General features: G+C 35.9%; 10 protein-coding genes across 10 annotated transcripts; 6 read left to right on the top strand and 4 right to left on the bottom strand. All coding sequences in view use genetic code 12, as the record gives it.

The window, feature by feature from the left end:
- Positions 1 to 290: 290 nt before the first annotated feature.
- YKE4 (Zn(2+) transporter YKE4) lies at positions 291 to 1,616 on the bottom strand (the record flags this gene model as incomplete). The annotated part of the gene is made up of 1 exon (XM_064999882.1): positions 291 to 1,616. One exon carries the CDS (start codon positions 1,614 to 1,616, stop codon positions 291 to 293), a length of 1,326 nt encoding a protein of 441 aa, XP_064855954.1.
- Positions 1,617 to 2,006: 390 nt separating this feature from the next.
- On the top strand, positions 2,007 to 2,557 carry ERG28 (Erg28p; the record flags this gene model as incomplete). The annotated part of the gene is made up of 2 exons (XM_064999881.1): positions 2,007 to 2,135; positions 2,204 to 2,557. The coding sequence occupies 2 exons, from the start codon at positions 2,007 to 2,009 to the stop codon at positions 2,555 to 2,557; spliced, it is 483 nt and encodes a 160-aa protein (XP_064855953.1).
- Positions 2,558 to 3,063: 506 nt separating this feature from the next.
- Positions 3,064 to 4,545, top strand: DASC09_062960 (homoserine O-acetyltransferase family protein; the record flags this gene model as incomplete). The annotated part of the gene is made up of 1 exon (XM_064999880.1): positions 3,064 to 4,545. The coding sequence occupies one exon, from the start codon at positions 3,064 to 3,066 to the stop codon at positions 4,543 to 4,545; it is 1,482 nt and encodes a 493-aa protein (XP_064855952.1).
- A 148-nt stretch (positions 4,546 to 4,693) lies between these two features.
- On the bottom strand, positions 4,694 to 5,626 carry MRPS28 (mitochondrial 37S ribosomal protein uS15m MRPS28; the record flags this gene model as incomplete). The annotated part of the gene is made up of 1 exon (XM_064999879.1): positions 4,694 to 5,626. The coding sequence occupies one exon, from the start codon at positions 5,624 to 5,626 to the stop codon at positions 4,694 to 4,696; it is 933 nt and encodes a 310-aa protein (XP_064855951.1).
- Positions 5,627 to 6,317: 691 nt separating this feature from the next.
- On the top strand, positions 6,318 to 7,985 carry DASC09_062940 (Mic60 protein; the record flags this gene model as incomplete). Its single annotated transcript, XM_064999878.1, has 1 exon — positions 6,318 to 7,985. One exon carries the CDS (start codon positions 6,318 to 6,320, stop codon positions 7,983 to 7,985), a length of 1,668 nt encoding a protein of 555 aa, XP_064855950.1.
- Positions 7,986 to 8,351: 366 nt separating this feature from the next.
- DASC09_062930 (uncharacterized protein) lies at positions 8,352 to 10,826 on the bottom strand (the record flags this gene model as incomplete). The annotated part of the gene is made up of 1 exon (XM_064999877.1): positions 8,352 to 10,826. The coding sequence occupies one exon, from the start codon at positions 10,824 to 10,826 to the stop codon at positions 8,352 to 8,354; it is 2,475 nt and encodes an 824-aa protein (XP_064855949.1).
- A 2,156-nt stretch (positions 10,827 to 12,982) lies between these two features.
- DASC09_062920 (uncharacterized protein) lies at positions 12,983 to 13,360 on the top strand (the record flags this gene model as incomplete). The annotated part of the gene is made up of 1 exon (XM_064999876.1): positions 12,983 to 13,360. The coding sequence occupies one exon, from the start codon at positions 12,983 to 12,985 to the stop codon at positions 13,358 to 13,360; it is 378 nt and encodes a 125-aa protein (XP_064855948.1).
- A 904-nt stretch (positions 13,361 to 14,264) lies between these two features.
- On the top strand, positions 14,265 to 18,008 carry DASC09_062910 (uncharacterized protein; the record flags this gene model as incomplete). The annotated part of the gene is made up of 1 exon (XM_064999875.1): positions 14,265 to 18,008. One exon carries the CDS (start codon positions 14,265 to 14,267, stop codon positions 18,006 to 18,008), a length of 3,744 nt encoding a protein of 1,247 aa, XP_064855947.1.
- Positions 18,009 to 18,512: 504 nt separating this feature from the next.
- On the bottom strand, positions 18,513 to 19,964 carry GSH2 (glutathione synthase; the record flags this gene model as incomplete). Its single annotated transcript, XM_064999874.1, has 1 exon — positions 18,513 to 19,964. The coding sequence occupies one exon, from the start codon at positions 19,962 to 19,964 to the stop codon at positions 18,513 to 18,515; it is 1,452 nt and encodes a 483-aa protein (XP_064855946.1).
- Positions 19,965 to 20,304: 340 nt separating this feature from the next.
- Positions 20,305 to 22,428, top strand: DASC09_062890 (uncharacterized protein; the record flags this gene model as incomplete). The annotated part of the gene is made up of 1 exon (XM_064999873.1): positions 20,305 to 22,428. The coding sequence occupies one exon, from the start codon at positions 20,305 to 20,307 to the stop codon at positions 22,426 to 22,428; it is 2,124 nt and encodes a 707-aa protein (XP_064855945.1).
- Positions 22,429 to 22,660: the final 232 nt, after the last annotated feature.

Below are 22,660 nucleotides of genomic sequence, written 5' to 3'. Positions count from 1 at the left end.
CAAACACAAAGGCTTGTCAACAGAGAAAAAGAATCTGAAGCTTTGTTAGCCAGGCAATTGGATAAGCCTGCTGAAAGGTCATACTACTACATGGTAACTTTACTACACTGCGATGGAGAGGGATGAAAGAATAGAGGCAAGAAATAACATTAAAAGGAAAGAGTCCATAATAGAGTCCATCGTATATATTACAAGTGTTAACGTTTTCATATAGATAACGAAAAAGCCATCTTGACATTAGTTAACCCATGTATATCTATGGTTTACACGATACCTTTGAAATTAATGGCTTATTCAAACCATGAAATAGCAAACATCATGCCAATTCCCATTGCAATACCAATAATTTGTCCAATGGCCTTTTTAACTTCTCCAAAACGGCTGGTAGATTCGTCCAACTCCAAAATCTCTGGAATGACACCAACTGTTGCAATGTAAAGGAATCCACCAGCGGTAAATGGCAATGTCAAATCACCAATAGTTACGGTGGTTCCAAACAAACCATTGCTGCCTGAAACAACAGCAGTCCCTAATTCGCTAGAGGCAACAATCACAGAGGTACTGGCAGCCCATTGCTGAATAGCAATCCCAATGAAGCAACCAGTAAATGCCCCAATAGCTGTGACAAATTGCGAACCCATAGCTTGCCACTTAGAGAAGCCACCTTGAATTAAAACAGCAAAGTCACCGATTTCATGAGGAACTTCATGAAGGAAAACGGCAAGAGCTGTAGTAGAACCAACAGGACGAGAGATATAAAAAGCAGAGGTAATAGCAAGACCATCAGTGATATTGTGTGTGAAATCGGAAATGAGGTTAAGGTAGGCAGCAGTACGCACCGATGATGAAATATCCTGCTTTGCTGGCTCCTCAGGCTTCGAATCTTCTTCCTCACCATTGTCTTGGTTTTCTTTTTTAGATCTATTACGAATATTCTTCGAGTCCTTAGCCTCAATAGCAGAGCTTTCAGCATGATCAACATGTGAACTATGTGAGTGACTGTGAGAATGAGAATGACCATGTTCTGATTCTTCACCATGGTTCAAGATTCTTAAACTTTTGTCGATAAGCCAGAATAACATAAAACCAACGAAAATAAATCCACCAAGAATTATATTTCTCTTTTCATCGACAAATACAAAATGAGCCTTGGTATCGACAGGTTCACCCAAAAAGGTTTGAGGCAATAAATGTAAAAACACATCACCCAAAAGACCACCAACGGCAAAAGAGACGAGAAAAGTCAAACGAGATGGATCAATGGATGCTGGAAGAAGCAGAAGAAGAAGATTTGGAGGACCAGAAATATAACATGTTGCAAGTACAGAGTTCCAAGCAGGGCCAAATGGGAAAAGTTTTTCAAAAAGTTGTTGGATAAAGGATTCCTCGTGGTCTGAATGCTCTTCTTCAAGATGAGCATTCAAGTCCTTAACCACTGAGCATTTATCAAGCTCATTCTCCAAGTGGTCTAAATTCAATACACCATCTGTGTGGAAAAGCGTTGATAGAATTTTGTCAACATTTGAAGCAACAGCAACGTCATTGCGAGATCTATGTATTCCATGAGCACTTATAGAGGCAATGAACAATGCCAAACAGTAGAAGGAAATTCTCATATTTTATGAATTTGAGTTTGTATTCTTTTTCTTTCCTTGCTGTTAGTTGTTCACTATTTTTTTCAAACTTGGCTGAGCCGAAAGGCAAAAAATCACCATTTTCAAATGACACCCATCGATCAACATCACACCGCTTATGCATTGAAATGCATATGAAAACATACACCACCAACAACTATGAAATCTGATGTTTAGAGTTCCAGGATCATTAAACCTTGAAGGGAATAATAAATTAGATAGTATTTCATACATTCACAACTGCTATCTCATTTGAGCGTGTGGCTTGTTAGAATATATGATTGTTACTCTGTTATCCAGAAGAGCTTAACAGCATTGCTAAGCGGCACATCACAAAAAAACGAATGTTGTGAATTTGAACAAATCGAAGTCATGATACTTCTTCATTTTACTCCAAACAAAAATATAAATATAGAGAGAAAAAATACCAAAAAGATGTCGTCTCTCGCTAGCTATTTTATTACGCCTTTGCCAGGAATTCTCCCAAAATGGCTTCTTTTTGTATGCAATTGCCGCTTTATATATAGTTGAAAATAAGAAAACTCGTATACTAACAATCCATTATAAAGATCTCAGCAGTTTCTGTGTTTAACTCTGCTCAATGTTATTTATCTGGTCTTGAATTGACTCGCCGTGTCTATGAGAACAAACCTCTTGAAACAACAGGCCTTTCTGCCCGTACATTCGGAACTTGGACCATCATCTCTGCCATTATTCGTTACATTGCTGCCTTCCACTTGAATGATCCTCAAATTTGGAACTTAGTGTTCGCCAGTTACGCTATCGCCTTCGGCCATTTCATGGCTGAATTAGTGATATACAAAACTGCCAAGTTTGGCAAAGGTTTCATGGGCCCATTCATTGTCTCTACATTGTCTATGGGGTGGTTGTTGTATACCAGAGACTTTTATCTTTCATTGTAATTTGAAGGAATAGAAGTGCCAAAGTTTTCCATATAAGATTTCTTTGTTGCCCTGATTGTATATAACAGTGTTAATAGTGCTTTTGAAGAGTTTTTGGGGATAATAATAGTAGATATTGATCGAAATTGTTTTTCTAAAGTTTACCACGAGAATGGGTTTTCATTAAAGAAAGTGACTATTGTAATGCCTCTTTATTTCACGCCACCATGTATGTATTCCTCAATATAAGTCGCCAAGTTTTAACAATTAAAGAAAACCTCATCAAAAAAGGACCTTAGACATAAAAGCTTTTACAAACTAAGCTCCCAAAGTTGTTTACCTTTGTTTAATCGATAAAAAGTTCATGTTGGAAAATAAGACAGTTTACCGCACAGCAAAGTCACCTGCAATCACGTATATTTTTTTTCTCGCACCTTGAAGACAGACACAAAACAAGTAAAAACTTAAAAGCAGGTTGTTCTTTGAGATGATTATTGTGGATAAGACAATAAGTTTATTCAGAAAAAATGTTAAAGGCAATAGTTCCACGATTATCTGTTGCTGGTGATAGCATTGCATCACTACGGCGGTTTGCTACCACCAGTCCGCGCCGGTTGGCCCCACCCGATCAACTATCATTCCCATGCCTTGATAGAAATCAGCAAAAGACCCAATCACTAATGGGTCAAGGCCCTGAGCCAATATATTCTCAGGTTCAGTCTGGCTTTCAATTATACCATTCCAAATCCCCTCTATTTCTTGATTACGGTGGTCATATCCCAGAATTCACTCTTGCATACGAATCATGGGGTAAGCTAAATAAAGACCGCTCTAATGCCCTATTGCTCCATACTGGTCTTTCAGCATCATCACATGCTCATTCTCATGAAGCCAATTCGAAGCAAGGCTGGTGGGAACAATTCATTGGTCCTGGCAAACCGTTGGACACTAATAAGTACTTTATAATCTGTACCAATGTTCTTGGTGGCTGTTATGGCTCTACTGGACCTTCGTCTGTACATCCTGCTGATAATCAGCGATATGCCACAAGATTTCCAATCATTTCGGTGAGTGATATGGTTAGAGCACAACATCGTCTTATTACCGAGCATCTTAAAATATCGAAACTTTATGCCTCGGTTGGCAGTTCATTAGGCGGTATGCAGAGTTTTGCTTATCTTCTGGAGTTCCCAGAAACCGTGGAGAAAGTTGTTTCGATTTCTGCTTGTACGAGATCTCATCCTGCATCAATTGCCATGAGATTCTCTCAGCGTCAAATTGTGATGCACGATCCTAATTGGGCTTCAAAAAGGGGCAATTATTATGATCTGATTCCTCCTCACACAGGAATGAAACTTGCAAGATCAGTTGCCACTATCACTTACCGTTCAGGACCTGAATGGGAACTGCGTTTTGCCAGAGCAAGATTGCAGGAGCATTATAGGCCAGCACTTTGCCCTGATTTTCTTGTGGAGACATACTTAGATCACCAAGGTGATAAATTTTCGCTAGAATTTGATCCAAATTCGTTCTTGTATGTTCTGAAGGCAATGGATCTCTTTGACTTGGGTTATATCAATCGTTCTAGGGCCGCTAGAGCCAGGGCACAAGCCGAAGAAGCTTACAATACAGAAAGACCAATATCTAATGCCATGGCAGAATTCAAGACTATGGATGGAGTTTCTGAGTGTTTGAGCATTCCAAAAGCTAACGAGAAAAACCCTTATGCAAATGCCACTCTTTATACTCTGCACTCTCATGAATCAAGTCTTGAAGATTTGAGAAAAGGCCTTTCTCACTTGAGAAATAAAAAGGTGCTCGTTATTGGGGTGAAATCTGATATTCTTTTTCCTGTATGGCAACAAAGAGAGGCTTATGAAATGTTTAAAGATGTGGAAGCTGAAGTAAAATATGAAGAATTAGGAGAAGATATTAGCATGTTCGGTCATGATACCTTTTTGCTTGATGTCGAGCACATTGGGCTGCCAATTAGCAAATTCTTGGGATAATATTTGTTCTTTGCTTTACTTGGACTGGTCATTGAGACTTTTTTTTTTTCAAAACTTGATATACAATTTTTCATATATTTATGATTAACGTGATATTGTACTATATACAAATATAATAACCTATAATGCATTACTAATTTCCAGAATTCTAAACTGTAGCTTCAGAGGATTTTGGAGATTCCACTGAAGATTCTTTGACTTCCACTTCTTCAACCAACTCTTCAGCTTCCTGAGCGGCTTTTTCATTCAAAGCTTTTCTCAAAGATTTCTTTTGTTTAGTTTTAGCTCTCAATTTCTTACTTTCAACACTCTTACTTTCTCTAATCAACACATCATCCCCGAAAACCTTGAACTTCTCCATATATCTTTTGTCCAAATTGAATTCCATTGTCACGGTATGATCAGTCAATCCCAATTTTTCAATAGCCCAATAGTAACGTTTTGGGTTGTCTCTTTTTAAATAACGCAAAATAGCTTGACGTTGCTGTACCAACATTCTCAATCTGCGAATGTTTTGGAAATCTTTTTTATTTTTTTTCATGTGTGCGGTAAGGTAATGGATCTTCATAGTCATGATGGCAGCTTGAACTTCTGAACTTCCACTATCACCAGGGAATCTGGCAAATTCTTCACGAGCTAACTTGATGCCCAATTTACGCTGAATTGAAGATGAAGAGTTCTTGATATCTAAGATTCTGGCCACAATTTCACGTCTGCGTTCTTCAGTTCTTAAGATTTGCTCTTGACTGTATCCTGGACGTTTGGCAATAAGGGCGCGCTGGGCACCATAAAGTAAGTTGTTTACATCTCCACGTTCGTAGCCATAAGAAAGGGAACTTGGTTCAACCACAGCAGCCTTAATACGGTCAATGAATGGAGTGTCAGCACGACCTAAAACTGGATCAACCTTATCAAGTTCATCTTGAATTCTGATTTGACGACCGATGTTGGCCTTCTTTCTAAGAAGCGCTTCATTGAATTTCCACGCCTTCTTACCACTACTAATAGAGGTTTGAGAAAACTGTCTCGTGAGCGAGAGCACGCTATGAGCAGACGTACTGGAGACGAGATTGGTCAACATTTTCGATGTCCCTATTACTTGGCTTTATTGACCTTGATTGGTGTATCGAAGTTGAAAATTATTGCAATTTTTTCTTTCTCACTTGTATTTAGGGGGTAAATGAGGGTGTTAAGGTAGGGTAATAAGAGAATATCTGTCAGAAACCCTTAGCTGATAGATATCCACACTGTAAGCTTGGGGCAAGTAGAAATGTAATGGTTGATAATTTATATGAATCCAATAAGTTTGTGTTTCTCACCAAGTAATTTCAGTTTAATGGAAATTGAGGAATGTAAAAGCAAAATGAAGCGAGCGACACAACCACTACTCATTTTACGCAGATGCGATTCCACTTCGTAAATTATATCCTACAAAGAAACCGTTGTTATAGATGACATGTGTCATGAAAGAATATATATAATAATAATAACTATCATGATAATACTTAAATTCTTACGATAGTTGGAGAACCATCTATTCAATATCGTTGTTATAATGTGTATATGTATATATAACATGTTATATATGCTACAATATGCATACACGGTATGACTATAGTCACATGGTTGAGTTTTCCAGTTTTTCTCATTGGACAAGTTTGGAAATTTCAACAACCAATGTATTGGGGGGTTTGAGGCTAAAAGACATCTTTGTGGGGCATTTCCAGAGCAGAACATCCAAATAGGTCATTTGACAGAGAGATAGAAACAGAATGTTGGGTAGATCTGCTGCTTTCCAGGCTCGTGTTTTGAGTCGTCGCGTTGCCAAACCACAATTCCACACTTTAAGCTGTGCTCTCAATGAAGCTAAGGTTACACCACCAAAGTTACCAAAGAAGAAGAGCCATCCAATCCGTAATTTCGTTTTGAAAGTTCTTTTTGCCACTGGTGTATTCTATGGTGCGGGTGTCTATGCCTCCTTAGAATCTGACACTTTCAGTGACTACTTCACCGAATACGTGCCATTGGCTGATGAAATTTTGCAAGCCGTTGAAGACAATAAAAAATTCTTGAACGATTCTGATCTTGATCTTTTGAAGAAGAAGATCCAAGATCTCAAGGACAAGACCGTGTCTATTCCACAACAGGGTGCCATTACTGAAAAAATTAATGGTGCTTATGAAGTTGTCAAGGCCAAATCTACTGAATTAATTCATAAACCAGAGGAAAAGAAGGAAACAGCAATTTCAGTAGTATCTCCAGTAATTAAAAAGTTGTCAATTCCAAAAATCGAATACAGTTCTAATAATGCCGAAGTTAATGCCTTGATTACCAAATTGAACTCTTTGATTAGCTCTGTTAATGATAACAGTCCAAGTGCTACCACTCAAAAGTTGGTAGAAAACGTTTCTAAATCCATCGCTGAAATTTCAGACAAAGTTAAACAATTTGAAGCTGACAATGTGGAATTAGCTAAGAATATCACTGACAAATTCACCTCTGAAAATGCTGTTGTTTTGAAGAAAAAAGAAAATGAATTGATTGAAAAATTTTTAACTGATTTCAACTCGGAAGTCAATAAAATAAAGGCTGCCTACGAAAAGACTTTAGAAAAGGATATCGCTATGAGCAAGGATTTGATTCAGTTGGAATACGAAAACAAATTGAAGGCCGTCCAAATCCAACAATTGAATGAATTTTCTCAGAATTTGACCGAGAGCATTGAAATGGAAAGAGACGGTAAATTAAAGAACTTGAACGCCTTATATGAAAAAGTTAAGATCTTGGAAAATTTCGAAGTCGAAATCTTCAAGAACTTCGAAAAGTTTACTAAATACAATGAATTGACTGTTACTTTGAGTAATTTGAAAAAACTTGTCTTCAACTCTGAAACTTATCAAAACAACTTGACCGAATTGGACGGTGCCAAAATCCTTGAAGAAATTTCCAAACTTGTTGAACTCACTAAATCTACCCCAGATGATTTGGTTTCTACCACCATTCAATCTATTCCAACTGAAAGTATTCGTACCACCGGTCTTCTTTCTAATGCCCAATTGATCCAACGTTGGAATCTTTTGGTTCCAGAGCTTCGTTCTGCCTCCCTCTTGCCACCAAACGCTGGTTTGTTAGGTCACTTGTCTGCTAGATTCTTCAGCTACTTCCTCATTTCTAAACAAGGTAATGTCCCAACCCACATTGACAGTGAAGATAAGCCACTCGTAGATGGCAACCTAGTTGGTAATGACATTGAATCTGTTATATCCAGAGTTAACTACAAATTATCTAACGGGGATTTGGATGATGCCATTGAAACCGTGTCAAGCCTCAAGGGATGGGGTAGAAAGTTGAGTAATGATTGGTTGATTGAAGCTAGAAAGAAATTGGAACTTGAGTTTTTGGTTGACTTGCTTGAGACTGAAATCAAATACTCTTACTAAATATATTATTGAAAAGCAATGCATATTATTGCAGAGTACTGTAGTTTTTTTTTGAAAAAATTCCTTGTTTACTAATATACATCGTTATCTTTACCTTTTTTTTGCCTAGTTTCAATGTAGATATAAGTATAATATATTTAATGCTATAAGAGATAAAAGATGAAGTCTGATATTGAATAAATTGAAAAACTAGCAAAAGGGTAATATAAACAGAAAAAAAAAATATGAGACAAAAAATCCAAAGAAATCCACTAATAGCAAGTATTCACAGAAGTAAAGAATTTTATTATTTATTATTTGGTTTTTGTCGGTCCAAGATTCCTGAAGTACTATTTTTCCATAGTATCTAGTATTGTGATCTCAATATTAGTATCCATCCAACCGATCCATGGCCGCCTTAATATGCATCCCAGTACGAGCGCTCAATTCATAATCATCCGCATAATTAAGAGCCTTCTGTAGCCATTCCTTGACCTCATCGATACCTTCCATACCTTTTGTTTTCCAACAGAAAATAGCTCTCTCATACAATGCTGTTGGATACAACCAAGGATCATCAGTACGTTTCACATAACGAGATGGAATAGAACTGTTCAAAGTTTGAGATTTTGATTTAATAGAACTAGCGCCTCCAGCACTGTCAGTCACTTCAAATATAAGAATCTTATCATTTATGACATATTGATCCAAGATTATAGTACCTTCTGCAACTTTTCCTAGACGACGTAATGTTAAAGTTTGTAAAAAGTAACGTAACATGGATTGTTGCTCAGTTTCCTTAATTTTTGCATAGTTTGTTTCTTCGGTGTTTATTGAATACTCTGATCCGACATCGGCACTATAACCCAATAATTTCAATGAGAGTTCCAAGTTTTCAGCATCCATACGGTTGAAAGCATTCCAGAAATAACATAATTCGTGGGCTAGAGATGTGCCCACACAATCAACGAGATCCAAATCAGGATAATTCGCGTGCATCTTTTTAATACCGGCAACTTTCCGCATGAAATAACGGTCCATTGGCATTTGCTTACTCTGGAAGAATCCCTTTTTGGCCCCTTCAAGATAACTAGGGGCTTTCAAAAGATATTTTTCCGCCAATTTTTTAAACTCCTCTTGTTTCTTTTCATTAGATTCACCATCTTTTAATGGATAAATACCAAGACGACACATACGATAGCATTCCAAGTAACAGCAGGCGGCCATATATGTGTATAAACCATGGGACCAAGAATTAAGATTTAAAATCATAAGAAAATGTTCTGCAGCTCTTTCATAATGATGTATATAAACGAGAATCATAGCCTTATCAAACATAAGCAAAGCTTTCAACTGTTTCATTTCAATTTCCTTGGATGTTCCGTCGGTGGCCGAGTCCATAAGTGCCACTGCTTCGTGTAGCTTACCTTGGCCAGCAAGCATACGGCCTTCTTGTAGCAACCAAAGAGAAGAATTTGGGAAATAAGCGCGCCCACGTAACAAGGCAACCTCTAATTTATGTCCAGGATGAAGTAAAGTGGCTTTTCCAGTTTGGTCGAGGGCGCGTGATTGAACATGTTGAATACTGTCATTGCCACCATAATCACCCTCAATAGTTGGGATATCAAAATCGTTATCAGTAAACTGGAACGGACCATCGTAGAATACTAGTAATCCCAAGGTAGCAATTCCTCCATGAATGTTACGTTCACGAGTGGCATCCCAAAGCATTTGAAGACCATTTTCGCGAGATCCTTTAAACCCAACGATAGATAAAACACGGCCAATAGCTGGTGGAATTAACAGAAGAACCACTTGAAGGATACCAAAACACAAATTGACACCAGAGTGGATGAACTCATCAATAGTGAAACTATCAAGCTTACCCAAAAGCTCTGCTTGTAAATCGATTGCATCTGTTGTAGTTTCTGTATTGATTGGGACATCCTCCTCAGCATCCACAAAATCTGAGGTATTAGACTCATTGTCAGAAAGCGAATTTGAAGAATAACCAATTTCCGTTCTGTGTCTATCACTGGCTGGGGAGTTCCCAATATTTGAGCCAACGAAGCGTGATTTTTTTAGTTGATAGATTTTCTCTGCCATCTTCAAAATCTTGATATCGCTTCTTTGTTTACTTGATAATTTCACTGGAACATGTGCAAAACAATCTTCTTTGTGAGTTTCTTCTTTGAGAGTCAACTCATTATTGCTCAAGCTAAGGTCGGAAAAGGAAGTCAAGGTGGATTTTGAAGCATTCATGGATCCCGATAAATTTGGCACTGAGGCATTTTGTTTGCTTAATAATGCTCTCTTTCTGTTGTGCTGCTGTATAGATTTGTTGATATCATCTAATGTGTGGTATGCCTTTCGCAATCTGTATAGCGCTTTGGCAGACTCGATGACGTTCTCACTTAACAACATAATTAATGCCACAAGGAGATTTGACTCAGCGGATGTCACTGCGTACTCAGTTCCTGGGGGGTATATGGAACTAGTTCTAATTTCTGATCTTTCGTGATGATTTTTCATTTTAGTTGACAATGCTTCAGCTTCAGTGAGGGTGGTTTTGGCACGGTTCATGGTTTCTACTTCAAACCCTAACGTGGCTTCAATGAATTCGATCACACCCAACCCAAGAACAAAGATTGGGAGGCGGCCTTTTTCCTTAATTGCATTATTAATGATTTGAACACCTTTTGCAGACTGATCATCAAGAACATAGTCCATAGCTTGGAGAGTTAACTCGAAATCATGAAATTCCTCAAGAATGACATTGACGTTTTCATCAGCCTGCTTGGCAGCGGCCCCAGCTAAATTGGCGCTGCTTTCAGCTTTCCTGAGCCCAAGAGCACGAAGCATGGATATAATGGGAAGAATTTAAATCAAAACCAAGAAAGAGATAGAAAAAAAAAAAATAGGGGAGAAATTGTATTGATATTTTACACCAATTGGTATAATAGCCTTTTAATGATAAGCCAATTTTTCGAGAGGCACAGGAATACAACAGAGATTTCCAGGTCACGCTGATACGTTGGGTTACCTGTTGCAAGAATTAAGTCGGGTAGCCAGATGGATCTGAACCAATCAAGATACTGTACTCGGTCTAACGATATCAATCTTTCGAGAATCAGATATATGAAGTGATTCTATCTTTAGGAATATGATCAAATTAAAAAAATTGCATTTATTTGGGGGAACGAAAATAAATAAAAGAAGACAAATAACAATAGTGAAAATGGTGTGTCATGAGCGCGGAGAAAATATTTATAGCATAAGGTGACTTCCCAACCTTGTAAGGTTCTTTTCTACATATGGAAGAGTAGGGAAGTGCCATTCTTTTCATCTTATTCTTACTCAATCACTTTTGCGCAATGATATTATTCTATTTGATATATTTTCGTTTCCAGGATACACTGATAGATATGCTGTATAGAATGTTGATAGATTTCAGCTCTCATCTGGAGGTTGCATATTCGCAGCATGACATTACATCAACATATTCAAGTGAGCTACAATTGTGAGGTAAGATCATTATAATTTCAAGTAGCATTTTAATTTCCAGTTACTGTGTTATTTTACTATTATTATTACTATTACTATTATTATTATTATTATTATTATTCTTCTTCTTCTCTTTTTCCTCTGCTGATCAATGCAGTTCTAAAATGCAGATAATAGTGGAAACAATTCGACCTGGGAATTATAGCAACCAGCTTATCACTTTTCAACCTTTCCTCATTATTTTAAACTCAAAAAAAATTCAACCGATAGATACCTAATTTCATGGATCTGAAATATATTTTTTTTTTGTTAAATTTATTCGACACATCTTTCTAAAAATGTTAAGTAAACAGTGGAGACAAAAACAGTTGGATAAAATAGGAAATAATAAGAAAAATTAACAGAAAGGTCAACACAAATAATCAAAGCAGAGATTAAGACAAGTATCTTGAGAGAATGATAGGAAATAAGAGAGTAACCGAGGTTGGAAAAATGGAGCAGCACTAACTGTTCTTGATAAAAATGTTCTTTCTAATTTTCTCTACTTGATAAACTTCTTAAACGCTATTTTATAATTCCCGAGTATTACTATTGTATTGGAAATATATATACATTATTAATGAGCAGCCAATTTTGTTTTAAAGAAATTGTTTTAATTCATATGTTGAAATTTATTAAATCCACTATTTGACACTTCTTCTTTTTCCACTCATTTTTCGACACTTCCCGATGATTGTTTTTTGCACTTTTCTCAAAAATTTTTGGCTCATATAGTTCTCCCACTTTTTGTGTCACTTTATCCAGTAGAAATCTCAATAAGTTTTTGTAGTACATCCATAAATACTGTTAAAATATGGAATAATAATCAATTGAAACTATCCAGAGTTTTAAAGGAAAGTAGTCGAAGGGAATTTGAAAATAGTATTGAGATTCGAAGATAAGTTCCACCAATACAAATTTTCAATACACAATCACAATCAATAAGATATTCGGATTTTATATGGTTTACCATTCATTTATTATAATGCCAGCGTTATCAAAAGAGTCAGTAAATACTATCAATTGGAAATTAAGCGCAATTGCGCTATGTAGATACTATACCTGGGGATACCTATCCTTCGAAGGATTCAGAGCCACTCTTCTCAATATATATGCATGTGTCATGAAGCAATAATTTGGTCATTTCCGTTTATCAAAAGCATTAGTTGATTATAAATATTATATATTATATATATAATCAAAAGCAAGTCCTCACCACCTTCTTATCTAAATCACGTGAGAAAGAATAGCAGTGCATCACCAGGGCACTCATTTCGGTATTCTATAAACTTTCAAGAACGGCTTATCCTTTTCTTTTGTTTCCTTGTATCATTTTGATCTATTGAAGGTTGCGCCAAGAATAAATACAACGGTGGTAATTGAGAATCACTCTTCCATTTCAATGTGCTTGAATATTCTATGATCTGTCTCCACTAAAAATATTCAAAAGGTTTTAAATTTCTCAGTTAGATAAAATGTCCTCGGTTGATGAGCATACCAGACTTATTTCACCTAGGGCTAGTAGCTCTGCTTCCTCGGGTACCTCACCTAAAGGGATCATCAAGAAGAGCCAATTGCGTTCCATAGATAATAAAAGGGTCCACTTCCTGGTTGAAGAGAAATTATTGGGCTTTAGTATGGGTTATGATGCAACAGCAATCCCACAAGTTAGAACCTTCCAGCAGATCATTGCTGATAGAATGAAAGTCAAGAAACTTCGTCGTGAGGATAAATACTTGATGTATGAAAACGATCCCGATTTTGAAGAATTGGAGACATTGACCAGCAAAATAACCAAGTTGAACCAACAGTTGATAAAGGATACTGAAGTTGAGAATGACGGAAACCGCTAAATTCAATAACTTTTCGGGGTCAGTTTTAGCTAGCAGTGTTAGAATAATCTTTTTTTTCTCTAATCTTTTTTTGTATTGTTTTTGTTTCTAGTTCTTGGGTTCTTGGAGTTTAGATGCTTAATACCTGGTTAATTTTTGTGGGAATAATCAATAAACAGATTGTTTTATTCTTACCTTTCAGTTTTTTGCTCTTGATATTGCCTATCTATCTGGGTATTTATTTAAATTTATTAATATTCGTCAATTTAATGTAGATATATCCCTTGGTTAGAGTAATGGTTACCCACCTAAAAGGATCCCAAGTAGGCAAGTAGAAGAAGAAGAGTTTTTAAAAATCAAAAAATAAATTTTAAGCAAAATTAAAGAACAAGAAATATCTCTCTCGAATAATTAATCGAGTTGATCAATTTGCTGTCTTGGAGTTCTCAGTCTCCAAGTATAAAGTGAGGAAGTGAGAACCAATGATTATTTTCTAACATTTAATTCCAATATCTATGCAAGGCATGAGAAATGCTTATTCTACAGCTGTAAGCAATATGACTAAGCTCAGCACTTTTTTTTTCTCTGAACGTTATTGTAGTACGCTTACGTTGGTCAATTGATGAAATTGAGTCCTCGGGTCGGGGGCCTGCTGCAATCAATGTGAGTATGCACCGCCGACCGAGAAAAAAAAAAAAAAAAAAAAAAAAATCCAGAAAAATAGTAATCAGAAGGTTGTCAATAATACTGTTTTACAAAATCTTGACTTGGCATCGAAAAATATATATGGATATATATACCTTTACAATTTCTTTATCCATATTGCCCTGTAATCGAGCAGAATAACAGGTCTTTCTCATCAAGGAGGCGATCCCCCAATAGAAGATCACCAGAAAATCTCTAATTTTGCTATTTTTTTATTGATATGGGAGGTGAAGGTGCTCGAAAAGCTTTATTCAAGGCGCTAGAACAAAGCTTTGATAAAGCTTTCCCAAATGCCTTGGAATTACCCTTCTCTTGTTCTTTGGTCTCTCAAATAGATCAGTTCAAAAAAGAATTCAACAAGGATAGTGCATTGGATATGCTTGAGGACTCTTCTTTCCATGATGATTTACGTCAACTATATACTGAGGTCATTCACAAGAATAAGAAAAATCGAGTAACATACTTCCATATATTGACATTGTTAGGCCCTTTCATAATCAATTTCAGGCACTTATTATACTGGATAAATGAATGCTTGACTTTTGCTTTGAATTCCCCGGGGATATCAAATGATGTGGTTGTTGTTTCCAGGTACTTTTTGAAATCAGTGATAGTGATGGCCCATCAATCAATGGGAAACTCTGATTTGAATTCTTTTCAAAATTTCAGAAAAATACGATCAAAAAATTCTTGCTATCTTTTTAAACTCCTTTTGAATCTATATTTCAATAATGACTTGAATTTTTACCAAAAAGATCACATTGTTACCATAAATGCATCTCTGGATCTTGAAATTTTCACTCAAGTATTAGAAATTAGCTATGAAGAATCACCAGAGATCAAGGAAGAAAGTATTAAAACTATGGAAAGCTATGAAGCCAAGAGATTTATCAACCTAAACATTCGTCCTTTACTACTTGAGTTCCTAATTTATGACCCACAATTCGGTTTCGAAATTTTCAACGATTACATGAAGGTCCCATCTTTCCGGCTAGATACATTATCATTGTTGTTGAATTTAATTGATCAAGAGTCTTTTGTTCTTAACTTGGAAATCCTCAAATCTGATAGCGCCATAAAGGAGAAAGAACCCTCATACTTTAAAACATTGGTTGAAGCGGTGACTGATAATGATGAAAGAAATCACTCAGATATACTGGACGAAGAATTAAAGAGAAAAGTTCAAAATATTTACAACAAATCTCATGCAATTGGTGACTTTAAAGTTGACGTCAAAGCCATTTTCGAAACGGGCTTATTCAAATCTATTTGCTACTGTCTAATTTATGACAATGATGTTATAATCCTTAACTACGCCTTGACCATTTTTGTGACAATTCTTCCTGCTTTTTATGATGAGCTCAACAAATTGATTCTACTAATGTTAGTGACATTAATCAGATTATTATCGTACAACCGAAGCTTAAAAATGTTCATTAGTTTCCAATACAATGATTTTCAAAAAATGTTACAGAGATTGGTGTTTGATAAAGTATCTACAAATAAAAAATTAATTCCTGGATTTGGTGATGGTTCACTAAAAATCCTTTCTAATTCTGGACTCACCGAATGGACTATAATTTACAAGGACATCAATCAAGGCGCTTTCAATTATAACCAATCTGCAAAATTATACACATTACTCTATGGTTTATTCCCTAACACTGCGTTGGCTTTCATCAAATCTCCTTTGGATTTCTTTCAGACTAAATTTGGAGTCAATTTAAAAGATTTTGTGGAAATGGAGCACCTAACATTTTTCAATGAAGATGACATTCTCACAAACTCCAGGGATATAACAGTGCATCATCTTTTCAATGAAGATTTAATTTCTTGTTCAACGGAGGACGAATTGACAAAATCAGGTAAATTGCGATGGCAGAAAGAGAAAAAGTCTAATCCAAGCGAATTGCTATGGTATTGTTTGAAGTTCGATAGAAACATTAGTACTAAATTCTTCTACCCTCCAGATAATATCATTAATCAAAACATCCTTAAACTATTCCTTAATGATGATAGTGAAATTGGGGTTATGAAAATTCGTTCCAATGAAAAGAAATTAGAAAACGCTAATGAGCTATTCAAACTAATCAACCTATTTAAAGTAGAACTTTACGGATACGATCTTCATGAGAAATCCGGATTGGGAAATACTGGCAGCTCTCCTAGCTTTTTCAGTAGTAATCTTGAATCCCCATTATTGTACCCGCTTGATTCGATACAATCAATAGCCAATAGACAACTGTCGCTTTTGAGCAAAAGCAATTCAATATCCAGGCAACGAAAGCAAAGTATAGCTTCTTTGGCTAATGATTCTTTCAAAGATTTGGATATCAATGAATCAAGTGATTTGATGTCTGTTTTGAACAGACAGTCTCAACTTTTCTCTAAAGAGCCCTCATTTACTACATCTTCGGATGGAAAAGAGAACAATGATAAGTCCTCCTCGCCAAATGTGGGTGCATCATCAGCTATAGAATCCCCTAGTTTGGTACCCTTGGATTCAAACTCCTTCCCCAATAGCAATAAAGATGATTACTCCAAGTTAAAGCAAGAGAATAAAGAATTGAGCGAGATTTTAGAATATTACAGACGTGAACTTTTATTAGTCGCTAATGATGCAGAATTTTCAAATATGATTAGACTAATGACGAACAATGAATTAGAGAAACTAAAAAATCAGAAATATAAAGGATATCTTGATATGACTAAAGCTAATGAGCTCGAATATCTCAAGCAACATAACAATAAAAAGGAACTTGATCATTTAATTGAAGCACAAAAAAAGATAACTCGAGAGTATACTATAACTAAATCTAGAAAAAAGACCAATGACCTGTTGAATTTGCAAAAAATCCGGGACTTGAGAGACGAAGTTCTTTATTTGAAAAATGCACAAAGCACAAGTGAAAGAATTATCCAGGACCAAAAAAAACAAACAGAAAACATAAAAAAGCTCATAAATGATAAAGATACGCTTATAATGAACTTAAAACGAAAGATCTCTTACAGTGAAAGTCAAAGGAAACTAGTCGAAAGTTTGGATAAGGACTCTGTGGGTGATGGTGAACCACAGCATCTAAAAGACTTTAAAACTATTCAGGAATTGAACAAAGAAGTGCGGTTGTTATATGATAAAAAAGAAATGTTTAAAACATCTGAAAGAGTAACCAAAAAGGAATCTAAGGAGTTGAAAAAAAATTTTGCGGAGGAAATTGAAAAAATGACTGAAAAGCATAATGAAAATCTTGCTAGGTTACAATCTAGATGCGTGGAGCAAATAAGCCAAAAGGATATGGACATTAAGAAACTAAAGAAGGCTGTTAGTAAATTGACCAATTCTCTAAGGGACAAGCATGGTCAAATCCAAAAGCTCCGTAAAGATTTATTGGAACACAAAGATTCGAAACCTATTTCCATTCGAAATGATATCAGCTATGTTGAGACCTTTTACGATGAAGCCCATAGTATGATGGATAATAAATCTATTAACACCACTAATACCCTCAGCAGATATGGATATGGTGAATTGCAAAACCCTAAGACTCCTCCAATGCGAGCTTCGATACTGGTACACAATCCACAATTGCACAGCTTAGACAACACAATATGCCGTACCAACTCAAACACCAGTGCAAATACTGAAAGAAAAAAATTGGATTTGTCGGGCTCTAGAATGTCATCAATATATGTTGACGCTACTATAACTCCGATGAGATCTATAGACAATGCTTCCATGGTTTTGGATGATGGGGCATCAACATATGGAGTAAAAGGAGAAAAAGTTGTCAAGAGTCATGCTAAAAAGTTGTATTTAACTGATAGTGATGAGCTGAAGAGACTTGTAAATAAACCATCAATTCAATTGAATAGTGGTAATGTGACTATTGATTCTTCTAATAGTCACCTATCCCCTACTACAAGCTTTTCTGGCAATTTCGAGAATGAAAAGAGACGAAGATGATAGCTTTATTACGCGGGTTGTTGAAGGATTTTTTTTTTTTTTTTCTTTCATTTTTATCTTTTGCTAGGTTTATTGGGATCGTAAATAGAATAGTCTTTTTTTTTCTTTTTCTGTGGTTATATATTTGCATCATTATTTATTTTTACATAAGATTGTTTAAGGCAGAAATTTGTTGTATTGGAGTTGTAAATAAATTGGGTACATTCCTTTTGTCTGATTATATTTATCTGTTACTTTCTTGTTTGCAGAAGATTTGATAGAATAGTAATAGTAATCTAGAAATTGTATTGGGAAAACTCCACGGCTTTGACAAAAAAAAAAGAGAGTAGGGGAGGGGATTTGAAGGAAAAAGAGAATAAAACAAATAGTAAAACAAAATAAAGTTAAGTGACAAAAAAGGGAGAAAAATGAAGAAAAAAATCAGAGCTCCATCTGTGGTTTTAGCAAACAAAAATCTATTATCTTTAATAATATAATCATAACATCCTCTACAATATTGAAAGATTAGTATAAGTAAAGACTATCAACGCACCCAAACCCAGCAGCGACACCACCTTCATTGCTACTGCTAAACTTGGATCTCAATAAGTAATCAGCGGTCTTATTGCTTTTGATTTCTCCAGTGCCACTATCCCAAATGATAGTCCCAAAAATACCCAATTCACTGACCACGTCTTCGGTATACAACTTGTCTTCACGAATTACTGTATTCTTATGGGTTGACGGGGAGATCAAGTCCATTAAAATATAGGCATTCCACTTATCTTCCGGAAGCTTTGATAAAAAGCCCGGAATATCTTCTTTATAGATATTATTACCACCACCTTCTCTTTGAGGTTTCAAGACAAACTTCTCTGGACATTCAAATGCTAGTTTCTTTGCCTTTTTACCAAGCTCAGAATTGTCTAATGGCCATATATCAACAAATTTTGAAAAAAGGGTATCAATATTCAGCTTGGAGATATATTTAGAAACCAATTCTCTATCGGTCAAAAGCTGCTGAATCTTCTTGGCACCACTCAATTGAGATAACAACGTTGGACATTTAATTGCTTTTGAGGTTTCCAATTGTAGTCTTGTTTCCCAATCAGCTTCAGAGCTATAATCACTTGGAGAATAGCCAGTTCTATAATAGATTACCGAAATCTCATCACCAGTTGGAATATAGTAAATCTTTTTACTCTCGGAATCAATTCTAGTTACATTTGAAACTTCACTTAAAGTAGCTCTTTGTGATTTAATTCCATGGTTATTCAACAAAGCATATTCCAAATGTCTTTGGTCAAAGACATTTCTTTCATTTTCTTGCACTACAACTAATACAATAGTTGTGTTATTATCTGCTCTGCCATTGTATAATTTCACTGCGTCATTGAAACCTTCAACTAGTTTGTCTGAGGCTTCTGTAGTTGCCAATTCACCATCTTCATAATACTTCTGAGATCCTCTTGAATCATAAGCACCAGCATGATTCAAATAACGATGCAAATCAGAAACTTTTGGAGAAAGACCCCCAAAAGATACCGAAATGGCATTATATTCAATTTGCTTGATTTTCCCGGTGTTTTCGTCAAGCATATAATCACTTCTCACTAAACTCAAGGATAATGGTTGAGAAATGCCAATTTCCTTGGCTCTCTTATGGGTTTGCCAAAGCTTACCAGTAAATTCCTTATCAACATCGATAAGTTCATCCATAATCAAGCTGAGCCATTCTTCATCAGTAGCAACTTTGGCATATAGCTCGTTGAATAGAGTTTGGACATTAAGGGCTGCGTTCAAGCCATCTCTTGGGAATGGGGTTGGGAAAAGGGTCACTGGGGCAGCATTGGTATTGAAGCTCTTGAAACCGGTTGGATACATCACTAACCCGTGAACAAGCGACCAGTGTAAAAGCTTTTCTACGGCATCTTCCAAAGAAGCATCATTGAGAACAGGGAAACTCTTCATGGTCATCTCTACCCACTCCTTATTCACTATGCTCCTCTACTAATATATCGCGATAAAGGATATCGTTATATTATTCAGCAATTTGGGGATCCGAAATCTCTCGGTCGCAATACCTCGTGCGCCACACCCTCGGAACTTTCCTGGCGGAGGAAAAAAGAAAAAAAAAATTGGTAATGAACATGTCAGTTTAGGCGATTCCAAGTAACAGACAGATCAACTTTATTAAGGAAAAAAAAAAAAAAAAATTACGCCCACCAGACCGTCCCCAGCTGGTGAGATAACATAGTTGGAATATACAGAAGAGAGCCTGGAATTTTTTACTCAATCTTTTGTTTGATTCGTAGTGATGGCATTCAGCAGGTATGGCTCGATTAGGAGTACATCGCTAAGTGACTTATCATCATCATCTTCTGCATTTAGGAGCGGTGCAAACTCATCTACCAGAAGTTTGCCTCAAAAACATGGGGTAATGAAAATTGAAGATGCCAGCTTATCATCGCTAAATTTAACAAGTCCGGAATCAATATCAAGGGAAACCTTTGCTGGCGAGATACTATCTGTGAGTGAGGAACAAATTGAAGAGTTTGAAGAAAAGTATCAATTGACAGTAACGTTGAATGGTTTGAACGATCCAAAAATGGTTAGTGCTTTGGTACAGTACACTAATAAGTTTTATGGAAGAATTGAGAATGCTTTGAATGTGTTCAAGCTTTGCTGTTTGGCTCGCCAAAAACATAAGACATTAGAAGTCATTGGCCTAATCATATGTGATATCGAACAAATATTGAATATACTGACATATTTTTGCTTTTTGACTAAAGACTACGAAGATACCCTATTCGATCAAATAATTGGATTGAAAGATGAGACTGAAAAGGTCTACGCATTAGTCAAAAAAATGCTCAAGTATTCAATTTTCCCCCCTATTGATCCTAAGTATATCAAACAAGAAGTCACCTCTGTAGCTCATTCAATGAGTGTGGTGATCATGGATATGATATCTTACATTATTCAAAGGTTATTGGCATTCGTATCTATCAAAAAAAGCAATAATACGTTGTGGTCATTTACCAAAGTTTTGCAAAATATTGATATTAATAGGAAAAGAGGATTTCAAATTACTCAAAAATTGGAACAATGGTTGGAAGAAAAGTCGATATGTTCCAACTGTCTGAAAGATATCTTGATCCAGCCGTGTATCAGAGAGCCCCAATCCAAAAAGAAATGGCATATAAATTGTTGTGTGTGTTCCACGTGTAATCAAAAGCTTGTCAATAAAGATTTGATGTCGGCGTTTTTGGATCAATCTGGAAGCTTGATTGTATGTTACAGGTGTGCATCTTCAAATAATAGTCAAATTCAAAGCGTTATCAAAGTTAATTCCTTTGTGAGAGTTTCAAGTAAACAGCAGGCTGTTTCTTTGCTCAAAGCTAACATTTTGGAGACGATTCAGGAATTAGAAGATGAAAACTATGGCTATATCTGTCAAGAGTGGGTTCAATATTGGAGAATGGATAAAGATGACTTGGCCAAGTATGATAGGAATGTTCAGAAAATCCAATCGGCAATATTTGAATTGATTCATAGACAACAGTTTTTTGTTGATTCTGCCGCTGATTTTTTGGAAATAGGAGACAAATATATCCAAGATTCCATGGAATCCCCTGAAGAATTGGACCCAGGTCTATATGATCTTATATTCAGACCGGTTAAAGAATTGAGGAAGATTCACAAGAGATTGTTACTTTCCCCAATGACGAGATTTTTATCAGATCAAGGAATGATAATAAAAAATCAAATATTCAAATTATATCTCAGTTGGATCACTAAATCCTATTATGCATACGATGCTTATCTTATCAAATTGGCAGAATCAGAATTGATCCTAGATATGGATAAAATGAAAGAAGTTCTGCATTTACAAAATTGGATCAAGCAACAGAACTCTGCTAAATTTGATAAACTTCTATCGGGTGAATTTTATTACCAAATGATCCAGACAAAAGAAATCATGAGAGGCTTAGAGAAACTTTTAGATAAAGACGACCCAGAGAATACCATTGTTTTCCAAACATCTATGTTGATTAACAAGTATAGTTTCCAGCTTCACTCTGTTCTTGATAGAGCGGTCACCAGGGCATATATTTCGAGAATTCAAAATCTTGAAGTGAAGCGTTCAGATGTTCATTATAAGAAGCACGCATATGTGAGATACAAGAGTAAGGCCACCAATGAAGTATTAGACTGTTGTCTTATTTTATTGAATATGTGCTTGGTAATCACCAAGTTTTCTCAAGCCAACTCAATGTTTATCAAATTTGCTCCTTTAATTTACCTTGAGAATATTGAATATGACCGAGTCGATGCTAAAGTCTTTATTTCTGATAAGGTGAAGAGTGAAATAGAACCTTACAAGTTTCATTTTAGGAGCGTCGAGGAGGCAAGTAACTGGATAAATATCCGTTTGTAATTGTATTATAGTCTGTATGATATAAAGTATTATTATTATTATTATTATTATTATTATTATTGCTGTTTTTGTAAACACCATTACATAGGATCCACCGGGGCGGACCATGCTCAAGGCTATGGTTGGCCATGTGACTAGGAGGCGGAATTTGATTTTTTTCTCGTCTATTCTTGAAAGTTGTCAATATCTCCTATTTTTTTCAGCTACTACAGATCTGTTTCGACCCCAGTAA

The sequence above is a fragment of the Saccharomycopsis crataegensis genome (genome assembly GCF_037102585.1).
Source record: "Saccharomycopsis crataegensis DNA, jcf7180000000098, whole genome shotgun sequence".
NCBI lineage: Eukaryota > Fungi > Ascomycota > Saccharomycetes > Ascoideales > Saccharomycopsidaceae > Saccharomycopsis > Saccharomycopsis crataegensis.
This window is presented reverse-complemented; position numbering and strand designations above follow the sequence as displayed.